Source organism: Carassius auratus, unplaced genomic scaffold (assembly GCF_003368295.1).
Source record: "Carassius auratus strain Wakin unplaced genomic scaffold, ASM336829v1 scaf_tig00003761, whole genome shotgun sequence".
Lineage (NCBI taxonomy): Eukaryota > Metazoa > Chordata > Actinopteri > Cypriniformes > Cyprinidae > Carassius > Carassius auratus.
The window spans coordinates 856114-881133 of NW_020523543.1; the positions used below are offsets into that span (position 1 = coordinate 856114).

The 25020-nt window shown below is 38.6% G+C and overlaps 1 protein-coding gene across 4 annotated transcripts; it reads left to right on the forward strand.

The window, feature by feature from the left end:
* Window positions 1-4002: 4002 nt before the first annotated feature.
* Window positions 4003-12697, forward strand: LOC113070323 (gastrula zinc finger protein XlCGF8.2DB-like). 4 transcript variants are annotated; one of them, XM_026243583.1, is made up of 3 exons: window positions 4010-4114; window positions 4234-4357; window positions 10310-12697. In XM_026243583.1, exons 2-3 carry the CDS (start codon window positions 4252-4254, stop codon window positions 11176-11178), a joined length of 975 nt encoding a protein of 324 aa, XP_026099368.1. In that variant the 5' UTR covers window positions 4010-4114; window positions 4234-4251; the 3' UTR covers window positions 11179-12697. The 4 variants fall into 4 exon arrangements, with proteins under 4 accessions (XP_026099367.1, XP_026099368.1, XP_026099371.1 ...); XM_026243585.1 differs by having other exon boundaries at window positions 4015-4131; XM_026243582.1 differs by having other exon boundaries at window positions 4003-4357.
* The last annotated feature ends 12323 nt before the right edge of the window (window positions 12698-25020 follow it).

The following is a 25020-nucleotide window of genomic DNA, read 5'->3' on the forward strand; positions in this document are numbered from 1 at the left end:
TCCTATAAGATTACTATAATATTTTGATTCCTATATAATATAAGATTCCTATAGCACTTTTTTGTAAGGGTATGTCCCCCACCGAATCGGCTTCATTAGCCTACCACTTACAGTTTATAAAGATACAATTATAAAATTATTGCAAACCTTTAATCTATCAATATTTATGTTCTATTATGCATTTTCCTTGTTATATGAATAATTTCATGTTACAATTTCATGTATTTTCAATAATTTCCTTGTTATATGAAATTCATGAAATAATATATATAGGCAGACACACAGTAATAAGATTTATTCAAATTTTGATTTTGACATTAGTGAACATCACCATCACCATATATATGATTTGGAAAAATAAATAAATAAATAAATAAATAAAATTATAAATGAGCATTTCTAAAGACAGTTCACCTTTAACAAGAAAATCACAAAAATATTGACAACTTGTTTTTCACACAGTGAACGTTTCAATGGCAAGAACAAAAACAATCTGTGAATGTCCTATTACAGACGGAAAGGAACAAAAAAAAGATGTGAAATCTAAAGAAGTGCACACATGAACTATAAACAGTACTAAAATGGAAGTGGTGCCATAAGATCTCAGTTATTAATCAGACACCACCATCTGTTGTGTGTGCATTTGTGTATGAGAAGTTTGTTTGTATTTTTTTTTTCTTTTTGTGAGAGGAGAGGCATTAACATAGAATGGAAGCATTTGTCAGAAAGGTGTATAATCTAGCAAATGTGTACTACTAGCCAGCTACTTGCTAGCCAGTTACTAGCCAGTTCAAATTTTGTATAGATTTCTAAAAATGAACAGCAAAACCTCTACACTCAAACTGGCGCTTCCGCAGCGCCATCTACAGACTGTTACCCATAACACAACAGAGTTTCGCCTCTTGGGCTTCTATACTCTTTGATCTGACTCCATTTTAGTATGACCTCGAATTTAGGTTGAAAGGCAAATTGGTTGTTTGTTGGTCTCTAATTATTATTGTTATTCTTCTGACATTTGATTATTCTAATTTAACTTAGATATGCCCCCCCCCCCCCCCCCCCCCCCCCGACAGTTATATAACTACGTACAACTTAATTAAAGCTGAGACAATAACCAGCGGTTATGACCAGTACTTTTACTAGCCCCCCATAGTTAATGCAACGGAGTACAACTTAACTAAAGTCAAGCGGTTTAGCCAGAAATGTAAAACCTCACCTGATGTGCCCTATGCTCCATCTAGTCTGAGTTTCAGTATGCACTTAACCCTGGACGCAGATTTGCGGAAACATAGCCTTCACTTAATCTACTTGAGAAAATAATTTCAGAGTAAGTCAGAGTAAATCAAATGTAACAATTTATTATCAGTCAGGTAAGGATTATGCCAATTACATAGCCAATTCATAGATATTAAATCAATACAAGACATCAAATTCTCAAAGATGAATCTAATAGTAAAAGATGCATACCTGAGTCTTAGAAAAATACATAGTTTGAAGTGTGCACTTCATGCTATGGGCTCATTCCAGCTACAGAAGGCCCTGATCCTTTTGCTGCAATCGTTTAAATACCTCAGACCAAGACAAACAACCCATGAGATGAAGACAGAAACTAACAATTGGAATTTGCATTAACTCAGGTCCCAGACCAGGGTAGTTTACACCTCAATGGGAACAGGGGGTAATTTACATGGAGGACCCTGGGAAGGGGCACTCCCTCCCATTACAGTAGGCAAAATATCTCTTAATTCTTAGGAAATGAATTATCTTTTAATCTACTTTTGAACGACAGAGACCATTGTACCAGTTGCACTGAGACAATTCAAATGACACGTGACAACATGACTGTAAATATCACTTGCATTAATATAGACCGTTATATTCTACTATTGCCCATTCTGAGTGAGATATGTGAAGGGAAGGAATGGGATGAGAAGGAACTGTTGCATATGTGAGAGAGGCGATTCCTGCATTTTCTCTCAGTGAGATGTGGGGACAGATGTCTGTATGTTAATGCACTGTGTGTCCTTAGAATGTCTCAGATGATCAAAGTGTCTGAGGTTTCTCTAATTCTTACAACACCAAAATTAAAAAATCTGATATCTAGGAAATAAAAATGTGAGCCGTTTCAGGCAGCAGTTTAATCACAAATATAGACAAATGATACCAGAAATACTTAACTTGTTACAGTGAAGTTGATGAAACACAAGCTCATTGAGACATAGAACATTAATTGCGACCCATTTAACAGATGCATCATTATAGGTTACAACAACTTAAACAGCAACAAACAATAACAATACAGTGAAATAATTAAATAATAGTCATCTCGCCCTCTATTAAACACAAAAAGCATATTTAATCATAGGTACTAGTGCTGTTTTCTTAGTTGCACCACTTGTGGGGGAATTTGTGTCAGAGTAACAATTAATATGATATTTTGAGGGATATTTTCAGTTCAATTCAAGTTTATTTGTAGAGCGCTTTTTACAATACAATCAGTACAAAGCAACTTTAAAAAAAAAAACTAGTGATAATGAGGCGCTCTGATTTTTTTTGTTGTAGAATACGATAGAGGATTATATTATTTAAATATATACTTAACATTTTATATTTATTTTAGTAAACCCTTTTAAAATGTAGTTTTATAAACAGGAGGTTTATGAAGTGTTTGTGAATCTGAAGGAGATTTTCAGGGAAGGTCTGTTTTAAGCGTAAATTACTCATAATTTACTGGTATATTTACACAAGTTTCTGAATGAGGCCCACTGTCATTATTACAAGAACGAGTCTCATTATTAAGTGAAAAGCCATTATTACAAGTTTCTCTTTATTATAAAAAAATATGTTTTTCTCTGAATCTTATGACATATGAGCTCATTATGAGAAACTAATTAGTTATTATGAGAAAGTTTCTCGTCATTATGAGGCATATTCTCAATTATAAAGAAGTACTAGTTATAATTATGAAAAAGTTTAATATTATGCTCTACACAATCATATTTTTTTTTACTAAATTGTAGCCGAACTCAAGGGACTTTTGTCAAATAAGTATCATAAATGATCTTTTGGCTTTTCAGTTCCCGAAAAAGAAGAAGTGTCCGGCTGCATTTCAATGATATTGGAGACTAAGTTTATATTGAATATGGTTTACTGAATATTTCTGAATGCCAACCTGCGCTAATGATGAAGTGTCTTAATGTTAAGACTTTTGTCTTTATTTATTTGATTTGTTTGCTAAGGTTCAGGTTCAATTATTCAATTAAAATTGTACATTTATATATATATTTATATTACAAACTGCATAAAAATAAGTATTTTATGAATAAAAAAATGGAATAAAAAAAAATATCAATATACAAACCATTCACAATTGCTCAGTTGGGCTACAATATTAGTCCCCGATTGATCCTAAATAAAGAGGCATTTGGGAGACGTACAAGCGCTTTCTTTTCTGAAGGAGCCGAGGCAAAAGAGCCGAATCTTTGAAAAGAGCCAGACTTTTATGTATTTTTATTATTTAAACATTCATTCAGAAATACAGAGCCAAAGGTTCAAGGATGACCAAACAATATACAGCAATTAAAAGCAGCGTTCACTTAAAATATGGCAGGAATATTGGGACACAGCGCATACAGGACGTCATTTATACAGTATACAAACACAAGTAATCACAAACATGAGGAAGGACAGAAGCCCAAGGGACAAGATGGTAGTCTCACTGGGTTAAATGCAACATTACACAGAATAGGAAAACATCCCACTGGATTATGCATTGATTGTAATGTGCAAGAGACAGAGAAGCATATAAAAGGCACAAACTAAAGGCACAGATGGATGAACAAAGCATTTATTAGGGAAAGCATCCGGAAGAATACACAAGTTTTTTTGAAAAAAAACCAAAAAACACTGGGTTTAGTGAAAGAATTAAGTGAAATAATTTAATAGGAAGTTGTTGTTGTTTTCTCTCTCTCTCTCTCTCTCTCTCTCCTCTGATGTCGTTCTCATACTCACACTCCAGTCTCGTGGGGGGCGGTAATGCGCCTTCTTTTGCAGAAGAAGGAGAAGGACTTCGCATCGCGTCACCACACCACGCGCGCCTCGGCTTTCTTCTGAGGTGAGAAGCGGTTCACGGTAAACAAACTTCATACAGTTACAGAGTTCGCTCGTTACAGCCGTTCTTCACCGGGTCGTTCGTGTGGTACACTGCTATATGTGTGTGTGTGTGCTTCTCAGTGTCTGACTGATGAATGAATGAACGCTGGAGTGTTTTCATCTCCTGAAGATCACACAAAGATCATGAATGAAGCAGAAGCAGAGTCCTACTGGATCACGCAGGAGGTCATCGAAGAACAGATAGGTTTGTGTTTGTGTTTCCTCAAACAGTTCATCAGATGTGTGTGTAACACAGTTATACTGAAGGAGTGAGGAGTCAGATTATATGACAGAGCTGCACAGTTAATCACTGTATGGTTGTGATTCAGTCACTCATGCAGTCATTTAATCAATCAGTTCTTCTGTCTAGTAAACCTTTGATGTGTATGATTTATCAAACGACACGACACAAAATCACTCACTGCTCTTCTTTTGTACTCTTGTAGTGTTGATAGTGATTAAGCTCTCTCTCTCTCTCTCTCTCTCTCTCTATATATATATATATATACATACACACACACACACACACACACACATATGTATACGTTACAGCTGAGATTATGCAGTGTTTTGTTATTTTGCCAATAGGTAAATGTTAGTGTAAAAACTTTATTGTCCCAGTTTGTTCTGCAGCATGATAGATTTTGCACCACAAACAAGACAAGACATCACACAACATTAATAGCACATGAAGAAAACAAAATAAGAAAACTACCTCTTCCTGAGGTCTGAATTCAATTTCACTTTTTTTTTGCAAGATTCAACGTTAAACTCAATTCAATGCAAGCCTTACAAAGAGCAGTCATCTGTGTCCTGTCAATATTAAATTAAGCTAATTTCTGCAGACGATAGTCTTTGTTGGCTCATCTGTAGGGCTGTCACTTGAGAAAAATCTAATTCGAACAGATCTTAAATATCATGCAAAAAAAGTTTGGGAGCCGCTGGCCTAGCCTAATTCATTTCTTAATATTGCTTGCAAGAAACACCAGTCTATCAACTTGATCTGAATCAAGTGCAGCTCTTTTTATTAACCCAAGATGTTTCCAGACACTACATTTAAGATGCGCTGGGGTTGTAATTGTCCACTTCAAAACAGGGGAGCTATTATTAGCTATTAGTTATGAGTCTTTACTTTTTTGTGTGTGTCACTCAGACAAAACAACTCCAAAAATGCCTTCAGGGCTTGTGAAATAGTTTTGTTTGGTATATTATTTTGCCATTTCCATTCATTTTATGTTACTGGATTAACTGAATTGACTGACAAGACCACGGTGGATGATTTGGTGCGCAACAGATCATGAATGTCATTGACTAATATCTTGTCTTTTAAAAGTATAAACATGATCATGAATGTGAAAGTGAATTGCAAGTGTGGATTTAAAAGCAATCTTAAGACCCCGTATATTGATAGTGGTTATCTGTAGTGGGCGAATTATGTACAGTATCTCCAACCCTTACCGTGTTATCAATAAGGCGTTTATTCATTGCTGTGTAATTTTCTTCTGCACTGGATATCTTGCATCTTTTACAGTTTAAACCTGTTGAAATCTCTGAAAAGCTTTTTTATATTGGTTTTTATGAATTTGATGCCATCATATAAAGATGCATGTGTAAGGTCCAGGCACTCGGCCCAAGGAAGGTATCCGGTGCTGGATGAAGGTTTCCTGCGTGTTCGGTCTTTCAATGCGTAGAGTCATTCAGTTTAGGTTAAACTCAAATCTAACTCCATTATTTATTTAATCTGACTCCATTTTAGTATGACCTTGAATTTAGGTTGAAATGCAAATTGGTTGTATGCCTTTTTTAATTGGTATTCTTGACATTTGATTATTTTAATTAACTCTTTACTTTTATATTAACTCATTCATTCGGGTGCTCATGTTACTAACAAGGATTCAACGTAATCTACTAGAGTCAATAATTACAGAGTAAAACAGAATAAAATCAAATGTAACAATTTATTATCAGTCAGGTAAATATGTGTCCTGCCAATTACATATCCAATTGAAACAAATCATAGCATTATAAAACATCAAATTCTCAAAGATTAATCTAAAAGTAAACTATGCATACCTGACCTTAGAAAATACATAGTATGAAGTGAAGAGACACACAACACACTTCAGGCTTTCTGGCTACAGAATCAGCCTGATCCTTTCGCTGCAATCGTTTAAATACCTCACACCAAGACAAACATCTCCCAAGATGGAGACAGAAACTAACAATTGGAATTTGATCAGGTCAGGTCCCAGAACAGGGTAGTTTACACCTCAATGGGGACAGAAGGTAATTTACCCTAGGAAAGGGCACTCCCATTACAGTAATCAAAATATCTCTTGACTCTTCGGATCTGTATTATCTTTTAATCTACTTTTGTAAGATTGAGACCGTTGTACCAGTTGCACTGGGACATTTCCAATGATACTAGACATGAGTGTTAGTTCACTTGCATTGACATTTTCATGTTATCATTTTGAGCAGACTGAGTAGAAGGAAGAATGGGTGAAGGGATTTCAAATGAAACAAATGGCCGGAAGGGGAGGAGGTCTCCTGCTCCTCCACTCTGTGGGGTGTCTCGAAGATGCCCGTGTATGTTTTTATGGAGATCAAAGTATCTCAGGTTCTTTCATCCTTACAATGTCATGAGACTGACATATCCCACGAAAACCATCCTTGACTATTCAAATTTTAATTAGTTATTAATTGTTTAATCTCAATTATCATATTTTCACAATCATTGGAAAACTATTTTTTTTTAAAATTCGATTAATTGCACAGTTCTAGCTGATGGTGTTTACTTAACAATGCGCTTTCACTTTAATTCAGCGCCTGCAGTATAGCAAAAATAGACTCAGTACATTAACAATCGCTGCACTGCTGCAGAGCACCGCTCCTTGACACCTCGTGCAGCTGGAATCCGTTAATACGCACAGCAGATGGAGTATGCGTGAAACAGGCGTTATAACGTAACACCAGAGCACTGCGGTGTTTACCCTCACCAGGCCTCGCAGTCGCTGCTCAGAAGTGCAACATTGCAACGTTGCGCGGCCGCGGCACAGCATAACATTCATTCTGAACGCTGAGTAATTAAATACACCGGTACATTCAAAATTAACATCGTAACGAAAATATACACCGGTTTTCGGTATGAACCGGTTTACCGCCCAGCACTAACTTATGTTCATATTGGTGTTTCCATCCAGGCTTTTTTTTATGCAGTATTCCAAAATTTGCATAAAAATAAAGTCATGTGAAAAAATTAGGACACCCCATTACCCTGTAGGGATGGGTATCGTTAAGGTATTAACGGTATTACTACTCTTACCGATACTGCTTAACGGTCCTGTACTTTAACGGTATTCTTATCGGTACTTTGTGTTGTGTGTGTGTGTGTGTGTGTTTTTTTTTTAAGAACAAGTTGAGAACAGGTTTAACATTTTCTTTATTTTTTTATGTAAAATTAATAATGGGCTTGTCTTGGACCAGATGTGTTAGGAGGAGTTTATTGGATAGTAGCTGCAGCTTAAAAAAAAAAAAAAATATATTAATATATATATATATATATATATATATATATATATATATATATATATATATATATATATATATATATATATATATATATTCAATAAATTTTATATAATAAAAGGTTGCAAAATGTGGCAATTGGGTATTTTGTAAACTAACTTGAGGTGCTGTGCATTTAAGTTAGCCAAATAATGTTTACATTTACATACTGATTTTTCCTTATTTGGAATTTTAAAAACAAGTAGAAAATATGTTGATTTCATTTTCATTTTTCCCAAAAGAAATCAACAGAATTTCTAGGTAAGGTTAGCAAACCAGGGAGATTTTACATTTATTTTAAATGACGTGAACAACGTTGATTCAACATGATTTTAGCATACACACCTGACGTGGAAGGGGCAACAACCAGAGAGGAGCTAACAACCAGAGAGGAGCTAACATTAGCTAGGCAGTCGATACACATAATGCACTTTTGAAAGATGCTTTGACAGATTGCTTGTGTTTCCGCCCTTACATGCAAATATTGTTTTGCACTTATCACAACGAGGGTTATCAGCATTAACTGTAGTGAAGTATAACCACACTTTGGAACGTTTTGCTCTCTCTGCCATCGTCACTCTTTGTATTAAGCGGGAGTTTTACGTGTGCATGTACCGCGCTCTTTCTCATTGTGTGTGTGTGTGTGTGTAACTGACAGGCAGCCTCCGCGGTGCGCATGCGAGTTCTTGCAGGTCTCACAGACAAACGTCTTAATAATATGGCATATTAGAAATGTTTGGTAAGATAAAATGTGCACGATAATATTAAGCAAATCTCTTCACCATCGTCACTCTTTATTATTAAGCAGGAGTTTAAGTACAATTAATGCATGTGCGTGCGCTCGTTGTGGTGTGTCTGTGTGTGACTGACAGACATTCTCCGCGGCAGATCTCACGGACAAACGTCTTAATATGATGGCACATTAGAAATGTTTAGTGAGATTAAATGTGCACGACAACATTATTAAGCAAAAATAAATAGTACATAATTTTTTTCCCTCCAGTACCGAAAGCAGAACCGATACCATCCGATCTTAATGATTAAGACTACGGTCTTTCATAATTTAGCCCCGGGGCCAGTTTAATACCGGGTTTCGGTACCCATCCCTATTACCCTGCCCACTAATAGCGAGTGTTACTCCCTTTGGCTGAAATCACTTCAGCGAAATGCTTCTCGTTGCCATCTACCAGTCTCTGACATCGGTTGGAGGAAAGTTTGCCCCATTTCTCAATGCAAAATTGTTTCAGCTGTGAGATATATGATGGGTTTCTTGCATGTACAGCATGTTTCAAGTCAGCCCACAGCATCTCAATGTGATTCAGATCTGGGCTTTGACTCGTCCAACCCATTTACTGGTATGTTTTGGGTCATTAGCCGCGTTTCCACTGTCGGGCTTAAACCTGGCTTGCTAGTGTGTGCCAGGGCCAGTCGCGTTTCCACTGTCACTTTTGGGGCTTGATCGTGCCTCGTCAGAGCTTCCTTGGGGTCAACGGCCGTTTTTTTTTGGCCCTACAAAAACCTTGGGCCAAAGCGGGCCTGCTGGGGCTAGAGGAGGGGTTATGAACAAAGGAGGAATTTCTCCGCATCTGGAGAGCCTCAGCGCGGATCATTTCAGAAAGATAACAGCTTTAACACCAGCATAAAAGACTTTGCCTCATTGGAGCTTCCTCGGTGCCAATGGCTAGGGTTTTTTGGCCCAACGAAAACGTGCGCCGCGCTCGTTGTGGTGTGTGTGTGTGTGTGACTGACAGACAGCCTCCGCAGCGCGCATTAGAGATTTTGCAGATCTCACAGACAAACGTCTTAATATGATCGCACATTAGAAATGTTTGGTGAGATAAGATGTGCACGATAACATTATTAAGCAAAAATACACAGTACATTAATTTTTTCCCCTTGTTCCACTATCGACAGCAGAACCAATACCGTCAGATCATACTGATACTACGGTATTTCATAATTTAGCCCCGGGGCCAGTTTAATACCAGGTTTCGGTACACATCCCTACTCTTAAGCTTCTACAATCTTCTTTTTGAAGGACCCAGGTAGCTCTTTTGACCTCACCATGGTGTCCACTCTAACTTCATTAGCCAAGAGCACACCAGACCAAAAGTGTGAGATTGAAATAGGGCAACCTCCTTGTAACAATGTTCTAATCATGTGTACCTGATATGATACACCTGTGTGTGCTTTAAGCCAGTTTAAGTGGGAATAATTGTTGGGATTACCTAATTTTTACTTTCCACAATTTTTCTTTAGTATTGCTTTACATTGATATGAAATATCCATATTTTCAAAAACACACAGGCTTCCATAGGGTGTCCTATTTTTTTCACATGACTGTAGGTGGATGGAAACCTAGCTAATGTTATTTGAACATTTTACAACTCTGACTTGAAAAATGTCAAATGTGTAATACTTCTCACTGCAAAGATAATCGAATGGTCCGTGTACACCATTCAAAAGAATCCATCAAAATGATCATACTTATTGCTAATGTATCATTGTTCACATTGGTTTCCCTTTATATTTGGTCTTTTTGGCATTTTCAATGATTTAATAAAAATTATTATTTTTTTATTTCATTTAGACCTGATGGAAGAGATCAATGAGATGGAAGAAGTGATTGAAGAAGGGAAGAAACATCATGACATCGAAACTGATGAAACATCTTTGAGTCCCTCGTGGGAACCAAGACCCGAAATATGTTTCATTTGCCCTCAGTGTGGAGAGATTTTCACATGTGAAGAAAGTCTTAATCTTCACACAAAATTTGAAAGTGGAATGAAGCCTTACGCATGTGATCACTGTGGGAAGAAGTTCAGAAATAAACGATACCTGAATAAACACAAGACAACCCACACTGACGAGAAGCCACACTCATGTGATCAGTGCGGGAAGAAGTTCAGACGAAAAGAAAGCTTGAATGAACACATGAAAATCCACACCGGAGAGAAACCGCACTTGTGTGATCACTGCGGGAAGAAGTTCACACGAAAAGAGAGCTTGAATGATCACATAAAGATCCACACAGGAGAAAACCTGCACACCTGTGAACAGTGCGGGAAGAGTTTCAGGAAGTCCAGGGCTTTCAAATTTCATCTGCTTCATCATTCTAGAGACAGGATCTATAACTGTGACCAGTGCAGTAAAAGTTTTTTTAGTCCAGATAACCTGAGGCACCACATAAAAACCCATAGAGAGGAGAGGCCTTACGTGTGTTATTTGTGTGCAAAGAGCTTTAAATATATGGATTGTTTTAAAAAACACCAGAAAAGACACAGCGGTGTGAAGGATCATACTTGCTCTGAGTGCGGAAAGACTTTCTTTACACTTTCTGCACTGAAACAGCACCAGACCGTTCACACCGGAGAAAAACCTTACCAGTGTTCACACTGTGACAAGAGATTCCGTATTTTAAAAGACCTGAAAAGACATGGGAGTGTCCACTCTAGATAGAGTCATATCACCCCCAGTCCTGTGAAGAGTTTCACCTGAGTATCTACTCAGTCATACGAAGAAGACATGTTCAGATCTGGTGCTCTCAGGAGTCTTTGTAGCAACCTTGCGTGTGTGTGTGTGTGTGCATGGCTTCAGGAGAGCAACCCCTTCATTTGTGTTGTAACACTAATGAGCGGATGGTATTCAACCATCTGTCCCATATTAATGAATCCTCTATCACATTCTGCACTCAAAGACCAGAACGTGAGTTAAAAAAACAAAAAAAACAAGGACCTTCGTTTTACAGCATCTTTCAACATAACTCACCACCCTGGGCGCCGCCACGGCGGCAACATCCTGGCGTCGATGAGAATTATAACACCTCGGAGACTGTCCAGAGATATCTGCGCGAGTCTCAAAGGAAAGACAAACACCCACCCTTTTCACTCACAGCGCGATCACACACATACACAAACAGGCATGAGCATTTTTGGCTAGCACATGGGGCTTTTTCGATAAAACTACCTCTAAATGTATTTTAATGTCTCCTTTTATGTGCTCAAATGTAGTTATGTGGCATAGTGGAATAGATAAATACTGTGTGTTTAATCAAACTTTATATGCATGTAGTTAGGAACAACTCTTATCTCTGTATACCTGATTTGCAAAATCATAGTTTTTGGTGTCTGTATAATTGTAAAAACCCCACTGTAACGAATCTTGTCGGAAAATTTACCAAAAGATGCATTGTTTCAGAGGAGCAATCTTGCTGAGTAAAAAGGTTTAATTTTGTCATCGCCATAAATTAGATCAGTGGGCGGAAATCAGCAAACAAAGAATATTTTTCCCGCCTCAGTTTCTCACACTTCATTGGTTCATATGGAAAGATAGGTGTAACCTACTTTTCCATAAAAACAAAGGGAAACCCTTGTTGTTGGCATTCCGCCAGAGAAAGAGGGGGTTCTCACCTTCGCGACTGGATTTCTCAAGAAGTTTCTCCGTTTGTTGTTCTTTACTTTTCGTTTCATTTTAATTTTTCTTTGTCTTTTGATATTTGACTTCGTTCAGTTGTCTTCACTTGGCCAAACGAACTTAAGTCTAATCATCATTTGGCAAAGTTTACATTGGCGTTAGCCATCGAGCTCGCGCATCATCTGCTCTGGAAAGAACAACGCTGAAGCCGCACCGATGGACAATTTGAAATCAGCTTCACACAAGAGCCAGATCAAAGCAAGTACTTTCTTATATCGCAACTAAAATTGCTGTTTAAGGTTGTCTAGGCTATTCCATTTTTGTACAATTATTCAGTGACTTGGGGTCTCTTGCAAAGTTAACTCTTTGAAAATTGTCACGCTGAGATTGGTCTTTACTCTTTCTCTCTCTCATTTCTCTCCCTCTCTATTTCATTACTATTCTCATTTGTTTATCTTTTCCTACATTGTACTATTCATTTTGCTATATACTAATATTTACTCCGTGTGAATTGTAGTTGTGTACTGTTTAGTCTGTTTTTATTAAATACCATAATTTGCTTGAATTGAACTATTTTATTGCTCACCAAGATCGAAGTCCCTGAACCATGTGATATAAGCTACAAGCTTTGTTTTGTATGAATTAATTTCGGTAATCTAAGTAGTACTGGCACAGAAAATATTTTTTTTTTCTTGATCAGAAGATAAATATTTCTTGGAGTTTGTAAGAAGGGTATTTTTATTGATTTTTGATAAGGAAGTCTAGCTTCCAGTTCACGCGACAAACAGATTGTCTAGATAACTAATTCTAGTAATAATAAATTCTAGTAAAGGTTACCTTTAAATTATTAAATATTCCCTCTTTGGGTAATTAAATATTTGTAAGCAATATGCACATCTTATTCATAGACTCATGAATATTCACTTCATTTGAGTTAATTATTCCCCAGAAAGTGATTGTTGCTTCAGTGTTATTTTATTTTCATTCTTATATGCTCATGCATTCATTGTAATTTTTGGTGTTTATATATTTTGTAATTATTTTACAAAATTATTGCTTTTTTGATATTTTTTTCTTTATCTGTAATGATCTTGTTAAACGGTTTCAAGAAATATAAGTTTAAGTAAGAGGTAAGAAAATGTCTCCATTGAAGGTTGTTAAAGGACTCATACGATGCGGATAAAAAAAAAAAAAAACATTGTTTTGAGTATTTTGTGTCATGAAATGTGTTTATGTAGTTTAAGGTAAAAACACATTATTTTCCACATACTGTACATTATAATGGTGAGCCAGTTGATCCAGGAGGCCAAGGAGACCAGAGGAGACCTAGCCGTACTCTGGCTGTATCTTACCAACGCCTACGAGTCTATACCCCACAAGCTGGTCAAAGAAACACTGACAAGACATCACGGGCCAGAAACGATCCGCAACCTCATTCTAGAATGCTACAACAGATCCAGATTGAGGGTTTAATCAGGAACGTTGACATCTGACTGGCAACGGCCAGAGAAGGGAATTACAATCTCGGTACCTCTCTAGCCAAGAACATGATTGTAAAAGCAGCAGAGAATGAGTGGAATGTAGAGACCCCATGTCTAGATCTGGTACTCGGCAGCCACCTATAAGAGCCTTCATGGATGACCTTACCATGACAGCAGCTTCAGTTCCGGGTAGTAGATGGCTGCTTCAGGGGCTCCAACACCTCATCCTATGGTCAAGGATGAGCTTTAACCCAGCCAAGTCCAGGTCCATGGTTTTAAAGAAAGGCAAAGTGGCCGATTGATTCCACTTTACATTGGACGAGTTACAAATTCCATCAATAACCGAAAGACCAGGTAAGAGCTTGGGGAAGATCTTTTACAGCTCCCTGAAGGACACAACGATGTCCAAAAAACCAGAAACGATGCAAGGAACTGGCTCACTGCGCTCGAAAATCAGGGCTTCCAGGAAAGTAAAAAACCTGGAAGTACCAGCACGGAATCCTGCCGAGGATTCTGTGGCCCCTTCTCGTATACGAGGGAAGAAGCGTCAGTTGGTGCAGGACAAGGTGCAGACAGAGCTGGATGAAGACCGCCTGACCAAGATGGTCGGTATGCAACAGCAAGGCGTCTGGACTAGGTGGGAGAACGCAGAGCAGCGCAAGATTACCTGGGCAGAGTTGTGGAGCTCTGAACTAGACTTGTGCCGGTATTTGGTAATGTGATATATCTCTGTAATGAATATGTACAATACTGTTATCGTGGGCAATTCTAAATACCGGGAATAATTATATTACAAATTATCCTGAATCTGGAATGTATTTTGAGAATACTATTCCCATCAACTGGTCAAAGTGCACAACACTGCTGTATGCTGCTTGAAAGACTCTTTGTGCTCTGATGTCAACAAGCACGTATAAGAAGCACATGGAGAAACACGTGAGGGACGAGCTGAATGAAAGCACATTCACTCTCTGACAGCAGATGGCGCTAAACTGCAGAAAATGTCCTTACCCTGGAAACCCCTTAAACAAGCTGGACTACTTTCTGAAACATAATTGCATTTTTAAAAAAGCCATTCAGATTTGTGTATTTAAATTTAATGTTCATCATAATGCCAAATACTAGTATTAAGACTTAATATCTTATTTTAATCTGGACTACAACGTGCCATATATGTAGTTTGAAAATGTTTAGATTTTTTATTGTTGATTCACACTTTACATCAGGGCTTCATTTTTATCATTAGTTAATTCATTGGTTAACATTAACTGCCAATAATAAATTCTTCTGAATATTCATTAATCTTAGGTATTCCGATATTTAATAGCACGTTGTTAATGTAATGTTGCAACTGTATTATTTAATGAGCTAATATGAACTATGACTTGTATTTTTCTGTTTACAAAGATGAATAACTCCTGTAGCAAATGTAGCTATTGTGAATGTTAATGTTTAACTAATGAGATTGTAAAGTGATACCTATAGGTCTTTTGCACTTTAATCTGTGCAAAACTTTTAACTTTATACATTTTTCATTATTGTTTTATTTATTATTTAAATGTTTAGTTATTTTTGTTATTACAAAAAAATGTATATTATGTAATACTGTTTACCGTGATAAAAGCATTAGCAATTAATCGCAACAGGAAAATTTGATACTGACATGTCCCTACTCTGAACCACTGCGCATCAAGTTCCTCATCAGTTCAGTGTATGATCTTCTACCTAACCCATCCAACCTTCACCGCTTGGTAGACTCACCGCCATGCCAACTGTGCCAAAGGAGTGGCACACTAGAGCATATCCTCAGCTGCTGTCCAAAGGCGTTGGAGGATGGGCGGTTTCGCTGGCGACATGACCAAATCCTCAGGGCTTTGAGAGATACAATCACTGTAGCAATCCAGAGCAGTAAGTGTCAGCATCCCTCCAAGCAAACCATCTCCTTTGTCAGACCTGGGGAGAAGGCATATCAGCAGCCATGCTCCCCAGGTGGGCTCCTCGCAAATGCAAGAACCTGGCATCTTCAAGTGGACCTGGGAAGGCAGCTCAAGTTCCTGAATCACATCACGGTCACTTCACTCCACCCAGATGTGGTGATAACATCTGAGTCGACTAGGCAGGTGGTCATAGCAGAGCTTACAATGAAGTCTAGTCATCTTTAATTATATAGCACTTTAAACAAAATACAGTGCGTCAAAGCAGCTGAAAAACATTCATTAGGAAAACAGTTCGTCAATAATACAAAATGATAGTAAAAGACAGTTCATCATTGAATTCAGTTATGTCATCTCTGTTCAGTTAAATAGTGTCTGTGCATTTATTTGCAATCAAGTCAACGATATCGCTGTAGATGAAGTGACCCCAACTAAGCAAGCCAGAGGTGACAGTGGCAAGGAACCAAAACTCCATCGGTGACAGAATGGAGAAAAAAACCTTGGGAGGAACCAGGCTCAGTTGGGATCAGTTCTCCTCTGACCAGACGAAACCAGTAGTTCAATTCCAGGCTGCAACAAAGTCAGATTGTGCAGAAGAATCATCTGTTTCCTGTGGGCTTGTCCTGGTGCTCCTCTGAGACAAGGTCTTTACAGGGGATCTGTATCTGGGGCTCTAGTTGTCCTGGTCTCCACTGTCTTTCAGGGATGTAGAGGGCCTTTCTAGGTGCTGATCCACCATCTGGTCTGGATACGCACTGGATCCGGGTGACTGCAGTGACCCTCTGATCTGGACACAGACTGGATCTGGTGGCTACGGTGACCTCGGAACAAGAGAGAAACAGACAAATATTAGCGTAGATGCCATTCTTCTAATGATGTAGAAAGTACATCGGGTGTGTTATTGGAAGTGTTTCTGCCTCCCGAACAATGTTAGGTAGGTTATTCCAGAGTTTAGGTGCCAAATAGGAAAAGGATATGCCGCCCGCAGTTGATTTTGATATATCCTAAGTATTATCAAATTGCCTGAGTTTGAGAACATAGCGGACGTAGAGGATTATAATGCAAAAGGAGCTCATTCAAATACTGAGGTGCTAAACCATTCAGGGTTTTATAAGTAATAAGCAATATTTTAAAATCTACACAATGTTTGTGTATAGGGAGCCAGGGCAGTGTTGACAGGACCGGGCTAATATGGTCATACTTGCTGGTTCTAGTAAGAACTCTTGCTGCTGCATTTTGGACTAGCTGTAGTTTGTTTACTAAGTGTGCAGAACAACCACCCAATAAAGCGTTACAATAGTCTAACCTTGAGGTCATAAATGCATGGATTAGCGTTTATGCATTTGATATTGAGAGCATAGGCCGTAATTTAGATATATTTTTGAGATGGAAAAATGCAGTTTTACAAATGCTAGAAACGTGCCTTTCTAAGGAAAGATTGCGATCAAGTAGCACACCTAGGTTCCTAACTGATGATGAAGAATTGACAGACCAGCCATCAAGTCTTAGACAGTGTTCTAGATTATTACAAGCAGAGTTTTTAGGTACTATAATTAAAACATCTGTTTTTTCAGAGTTTAGCAGTAAGAAATTATATATTTCTATATAATTTATACTTACTATATAATTATACTGTATATCAATTTGCACTGGCTTCCAATAGCTGCTCGCATAAAATTCAAGGCATTGATGTTTGCCTAGAAAACTACCACTGGCTCTGCACCCATTTACCTAAATTTGTTACTTCAGACTTATGTGCCCTCTAGAAGCTTGCGTTCTGCAAGTGAACGTCGCCTGATTGTGCCATCCCAAAGAAGCACAAAGTCACTTTTACGGACTTTTAAATTAAATGTTCCTTTCTGGTGGAATGACCTCCCCAACTCAATCCGAGCAGCTGAGTCCTTAGCCATCTTCAAGAATCGGCTTAAAACCCATCTCTTCCATCTTTATTTGACCCTCTAATTTTAACACTCAAATTCTATTCTTTAAAAAATCTAACTACCTTTCTAATCTTTTTGTATTCTAGTTTATTTTTATTTATTATGCAATTGTATATGTATGTGTGTGTGTATGTGTAAAGACCTCTAACTAGCTTGCTCTATTCTTTTATTTTATTACGTGTACTGTGTTAACCTAACTGAGACTTGTTAAAACACTTAAATATAATTGCTCTTTTTGTTGTTTTTGATTGCTTCCACTGTCTTCATCTGTAAGTCGCTTTGGATAAAAGAGTCTGCTAAATGAATAAATGTAAATATAGAGCGGAGTATCATCAGCATAACAGTGAAAGCTAACACCATGTTTCCTGATGATATCTCCCAAGGGTAACATATAAAGCGTGAAGAGTAGCGGCCCTAGTACTGAGCCTTGAGGTACTCCATACTGCACTTGTGATCGATATGATACATCTTCATTCACTGCTACGAACTGATGGGGGTCATATAAGTATGATTTAAACCATGCTAATGCACTTCCATTAATGCCAACAAAGTGTTCAAGTCTATGCAGAAGAATGTTGTGGTGAATTGTGTTAAAACGCAGCACTAAGATCCAATAAAACTAATAGAGAAATACACCCATAAGAGCAAATCATCTGTAACTCTAAGGAGAGCAGTCTCAGTACTATGATACGGTCTAAATCCGAAATCCTCACATATATACCGTTTTTCTCTAAGAAGGAATATAATTGTGGGGATACCACCTCCCTTTCTCCTGGGAAGACAGACTGCAGGAGGAAAATGACCGCAAGAGAGCCAAGTATGCTGAGCTGGTGGAGGAGTGCAGGGCGAGGGTATCTATTGACCCAAAACACCTGTTGACCCAGGGTTTATCACTGATGACGTGTCCAAGTACCACGTTGAGGTGTATTTTAGAACTTAGAAATAGTTTTCCCCCTTATGCCACGTTTTCTGAACCACGCTGATTTTCACAAAGCTCCATCTCTCTGAAAAGTGAGGTGTGCTCTGATTGGCCAGCTATCCGGTGCATTGTGATTGGCCGAATACCTCAAGTATGTGACATAAATGTTATGATCAGCTCTAGGCATGACGAAATGGATCTCGTCCTCTTTTGGAAGGCCAAACAAAGTGGTTTCACTTTCATGGTCAGTGTTGCCAACTTAGCGACTTTGTCACTAGATTTAGTGACTTTTTCAAAAAAGCAACTTGCCACAGATCTAGCGACTTGGACATACCATATTTAGTCCCTTAACTCTTCAGTATTGCCGCACGAGCGTGTGCTCTCTCTTTCCCAGCGCTCACCTCTCTTTGCATCTGCTCTGTTCAGCGAGCGCAGAAAGGAGCAGCACTTTCAGTTAAAATGGACATTCTGTTGCTTCCAACTCTATTTTTATTTCAAGTTTAGTTTTATGTTTACTTGATTTCATTAGACAATGTCGTGAATAGGATTTTAGTGCAGATTAACATCTTTGAGAGCTGATTATGTAGTCTTAATGGACCGTGTTTCATTCATTATAATATTCATTCCTTTGTCTGACAACAGAAATATAAAAATAATTTAATTAAAACCATTTTAAATTAGAATTTGTCTGCATTAAAATGCAGTATGCGAATACAGGGAGGCAACATAATACTTCTCACTTATGTCATGAATATTTAGTCTCTGTATTTAGTCTTAAATTCTCACGCTCTTTTCGCTCTGGCTGGCTTGAGAAGTACAGTGGTGTATAACTCTTATGCGGTGTTGGGGGACGTTTACCTCCACTACAAGGTAAAGTTTAGTCTTATTATGGCCACAACTTTCTCTGTGTTTCAGCCAATGGAATGATTTTTGGTGACATTATTTTACACATATTTTGGGAAAATGCTTTGAAAATGTTTAAAAAACGCAACAGTACACAATATAATAATGTTGATATGCTCCATATAACTCCATATACAAGTCAGAAACTAAGCTTTTTTTGTACAGCCCTATCAAAAGGGTTAACCTGTTAGCCAGCAACCCCCCCATTATGGGACTCACAGCTGAAAGTGCTCTACCAAACTTATAATTGTGTAATGAGAAGGGAATAATTGGAATTAGGTGTTAATGCACACGCCCCTTAATTTGAATGAATTGTTGTGGCTTGATTAAATTAAAGTGTACAGCTGATGAAGGAGGAGAGGAGGATTATTTAAGGATGGGTTGAGCACTATTCGAGAGAGATTCCGCGAGCTCTCACTGATGGGGAAACGCTAGACGGCCGCTTGGAATAATTAGTATCTCCGGCGGTGAAGATAGGCAGTCAGTGGTGGGTAAATGTGTTAGACAGCTAGGGACATTACTTTGGGCTAGGAGAGCTCGTGACCGATGTAACTGAGATAATACCGAGAATGCAGAAGCTGATTAGGTGGACTAATAAACTGATAATTGAAGATTTCCTGTGTATCCTCCTCACCTGATGTGAGCTTGTCCGTTTTGTATGTGGGCCAATTTAGGCAAACCAGGGGTAATCTGTTTTATGAGAGAATGCTATATTTTAACAAGTAATAAAGAATCGTGTATAAACTGCCACCTGATTGTGCGGGTCTCTGCCTTCCCTGTCCTTTGTGCGGTTGTTACAATTGTAACAGTTTCCTACTTCAGTGTGTTACAAACATAATTTTGGTGTCTTTGGAAAGATAGAGATGTCTTTGGGCTTTACTTTTTATCAACCAAATTTGATAAATGCTAAAAAATATTGAAAGTTATAGACACTGAAGTGCCTTGAAATTTTTTTTGCCACACTTAAAAAAAAAAAAATATATATATATATATATATATATATATATATTAGGGCCGGGACTTTAGCGCGTTAATTGAGATTAATTAATTACACAAAAAATAACGCGTTAATTAAGATTAATTAGTTACAGAAATAAAAATCCCGCATTTTTTATAACTTATTTTTGCACCGCGGAACGTTTCTCACTGGATGAGTTTCGGCGGACCGATTATACTGTACCACCAACTAGCATTCGCAATCGCATATCACCGCAGCACATCGAACCTCAAGTATCACCTCAACGCAAAACATATAGCAGCTAGCGTGGACTTCACACTTTATGTTGAACTATGTATTATTTTGTTGGTGCAACTGGCAGTTTATGTTGAACTCTATTGTTTTGGACAAGGTTATTGAGAGTTGGACTTAGTATGTATGAAGCAACAGAGAGACATGTTTTCTAATAGTCAGGGTTTCCAATGTTCTGACTGTTATTAGCAGTATTGTGTTTTACTTAAAAAAAAACACTTTACAGAAGGTTCCAGCACCTATAAGCTACCTGAATTTCTGAAATGTACTTTTTCTAAATTGTTTCTAAATATGCTATTGCTACACTTAATGGCAAAAATTGCACTGGTCTGCTAGACTTGGTTGAACAAAAATAAACAATATTTTTTTGCTTAAACTTATGTATTCAGTCATTATTCAATGGTATACTATAAATTCATGTGAAAAAAAATTACTTCTCACTGTTCTCAGGTCAAATATTTATATGCGATTAAAATGCGATTAATTTCGATTAATTAATAACAAAGCCTCTAATTAATTAGATTAATTTTTTTAATCGAGTCCCGGCCCTAATATAATATATATATATATATATATATATATATATATATATATATATATATATATATATATATATATATACCCCAAAATATAAAAAAAAATATTTACCAACAGTATTGTAGGCTTCTACAAAACTATTTAGTCATGGTTCGGTTATTTAAGAATCTCCCCACCGAACGGGGCAACAGGAGAGGACACATTCGGTGGGGAGATTATTAAAGAACCGAACAGTTATAAACTGAGGCCCACTGCACTGGATTAAGTGCAGTTAAAAACAGCCACGGATTGCTTCATTAAGGAAGCTAAATCAACCCAGGATCAGTTGGCCTCTCATTTCTCTTCAGTGATTGATCCTAAGTTTATCATTAATCAAACTGCCTGTTGATCAAGGATAAAAGAGTGCATATGTCAACAGAAAGAGAGTTATAATGGCAGACTTGGAAAAGCTTGGAAGTGTGCGATCAAGAGCACAGGCTTCATTTACAAAAAGAGCTCATACTCTCACCAAACTGGGATTTTTGGAACCGACTGAAGTTCTTAAAGAATGTATGTTTAGGGTGGACTTTTCTAAAGTCACAGATGTGGGATATGAGTATGCAGAAGCCTTGAGGGAGTCGACTGATAAAAAGGTCATAGAATCTGCAACCCAAATTGATGTAAAGACAATGGAGTGTGAGAAAAATTTCCTTGAGGTAAAGAAAGCCACCCAGGGAAACTTTTGGGCCAGTTATGCAGAGGAGGCATTCTTCAGGCAAGCTGAAACCGCTGAGTCAGGAAGTTAACTTTCGGAAGTCAATCAAGGACCGTAGGCTAAGGAATAGAGGTCTTTAAAGAGGGGTCACTGAGATCGAAGAAAAATGCTGGTGAAGTGGAAGGAGTTGGTTCCTGGACTGAAGACATTAGATCTCAGGACACGCCATAAGACACTAAAGAAGAGGGTCTTGGTGTTGTCTGATAAACTGGAAGACGATGAAGCAGACCGAGCAAAGGGTAGAGAAAGAAACTTGGGAGATGATGGTAGCACGGTTGGTGATCTAAGGCAAAATGCTTCTTCCCTTTCTCTCCCTGACATGTCTTCTGATCTCAAGTTTAAGCCAAAAAAAACCCACAGGGGCATCGAACATGAACACCCGAACCCTTTTTCAGCAAAGTAGCCCAGATAGGACCAAAGGAAATTCTGATCTCCAATCTCAAATTAGCCTTTATAGAGCACGACTACCCACTTTCTTTGGTGATATGAGGGACTATTATCGCTGGAAGACTGAGTGGGAGGACCTAGAACAATTGGGTAACCCACAAGGTGTGGGATGTATAAAAAAGTTACACTTATTAAATAGTCTCCATGAAAAGGTCAAGAAGAATCTAGTTCTATCTAGCTGTGAATCTGCCGAAGATATGTTTGGGCTGCTGGAAAGCAAATACGGGAATAAAGCCAAAATAGTCCTAATGATCACCAATGAGGTCCAGTCTCTCCCGCCCGTCAAAGGAAACTATCCAAGAAGATGCATTGAACTGATCCAAGCTGTGGAAAGGGCACTTTGCAACCTCCAGATTCTTGGTGAAGAGGACGCTTCTGTACTGTCTGTGGAGATGACTCCCATGCCGGTAAGCTATTTGCCTGCAAGGTCTTCAGAGAGCAAGATCTCTTAAGAAAAAGGACCAATGTGAAGGAGCTAGGGTTGTGCTCCAAGTGTTTGCGGCTCCACCCCAAGGATAGAAAAGGATGCACATCCAGATATCTCCGCCCAAATGGAGACTGTCGGAAAGGAGAGGTGTCGGACCACAATTACCTTCTGTGCCCTACGCCACAGACTCCAAAGAAGGACAGCTGCAGTGAGGAGCAGAGTATCATAAAAGGGAAGAAACTTGGCCTAACCAAGAAACAAGAGGATTTTTTGGCAGAGCTTACTTTAGAACAAAGAGAGAGATGCAAGAATGGGTTCTCAAATAAGATATCATCAACTGTCCTCACATCTGAATCCAAATATCACAAATGAAAAAGCTGATCGCCTTGGACTGTGCGGTGAGAACATACGACTTATAGTCCATGGAGTTGGGGTGATGAAAAAGACCAAAAGATATTGTCTTGACCATAAGATATTCCCTGCGGCTGAAGGTGAAGACATCTAAGGGAAAAGTAGCAAAGCAAACCTTCAGAAATATGGAGAAACGTTTGGAGAAGGAACCTGTGTGGAATGCTGCATACAAAGAACAAATACATGAAATGGTGTCCAGGATGGCTGCTGTAAAACTCACAAGAGAGGAAATTAACAACTGGGAAGGACCTAAATGGTAAATTAGCCATCTGGTTGCACCAAACCCTCATTCCTCCTCAACCCCTGTGAGAATTGTGTGGAATAGTAGCCAAGAGTTCCGAGGCATAAGTCTAAATGATGTCCTTCATAAGGGTCCTGATGTACTCAATCCCATCAGAGGTGTCCTTCTAAGGTTCAGAAGTGGACTCCATGCTGCACTGGGTGACGTAAAGAAGATGTACAACTCAGTGTGGCTGAAAGATGATGAAGTTCACCTCCACCGCTTTCTCTGGAGAGACAACCCTGAGGATGACATTGAGGAGTTTGCAGTCGTCAGATTCAATATCGGTGATAAACCCGCAGGATGTATCGCCCAAGTTGCAATGAAGGAGACAGCCAATCTTCCTCAGTTTGTTGATATGATTGAAGAATGACAAGTTCTAATTGAGGACAACTATGTGGATGATATCCTGACCTCACACAATGACCTCAAGTCTCTGGAAATGATCATCAAAGGGGTGGAGGAGATTTTGAAAGCAGGAGGCTTCTTCCTCAAACCGTGGGTTCTGTCAAGGTATTTAAATACCTTACGGGAAGTATCCGTAGAGGACAAAGCTGTGAAGAATGGGACAGTGTGGGCATGGAACTTTCATCCAGCTGACGCACTTCATCGCAACGGGGCTGCGGAAGCTGCAGTCAAGCTCATAAAAAGGGCTCTCACTAGCCTCAGAGGGACAACAAACTCACTTACCTGGGGTGAACTTCAAACCCTCTTTTACCAGGAAATTAACCTCACTAATGAAAGGCCGATTGATGCCAGGGCACAAGAACAAGAAGACTCTATAGAGTACTTGACCCCCAATATTCTACATCTCGGAAGGACTAGGCAAGGAGGAGACACATGAGATACTGACTTATGTACCCATCCCTGGTGTTGCTCAGAGCCATCATGATTGGTGTGGATATGTTCTGGAAGAGGTGGAGTGAACTTGCCGGACTTAATCTATTCATTCGTTCAAAGTGGCACCGAATGCAAAGGAATGTAGCAGTTGGTGACATCGTTTGGATTGCTGATCAGAACGCGCTGCAAGGGCAATTCCGGCACGGACGGATCCAAGCCGTGTATCCTGATAAGAAAGGACTAGTGAAAGACGCTGACGTTAAGATGAGTGCAGGTCCTCCTGCCTACCTAATGGTTGGGCAACTTAGAAGGAATCCTCAGCAGCTAACGTCAGTCATCCTAGGGAGAGATGTGAGGAGACTGGTAGTCTTCATTCCTGTGGAAGAGCAGTGATTCCTAGAAAGCGCTGTCTAAGCGCCCAGACCCCGATTCTGAAAGCATTACCTCAGGATCTCTCATTCTATTTCTCTCCGTTTCTCTCTGTTTCTTTCTATCCATCACTGGTTGGTACGTATTTATGCTGCTTTCGGCACCAATTGCACCATCATTTACGAAATGAAGAGTACATACCCCATATGACCAAACCTGAATAGTGAAAATGACATTCTATTCTTCTTCTTCTTCTTCTTCAAAAAAGAAATTATATCTATATAATATGGTGAAATGTAATGTTTGTCTCTGACCGCCTTAAATCACATGATCAGTCGGTCAAGTGGGAGGTGTAGCGTTTACTACGTCACGGGTGTTTAACAGCAATCTAACGCAG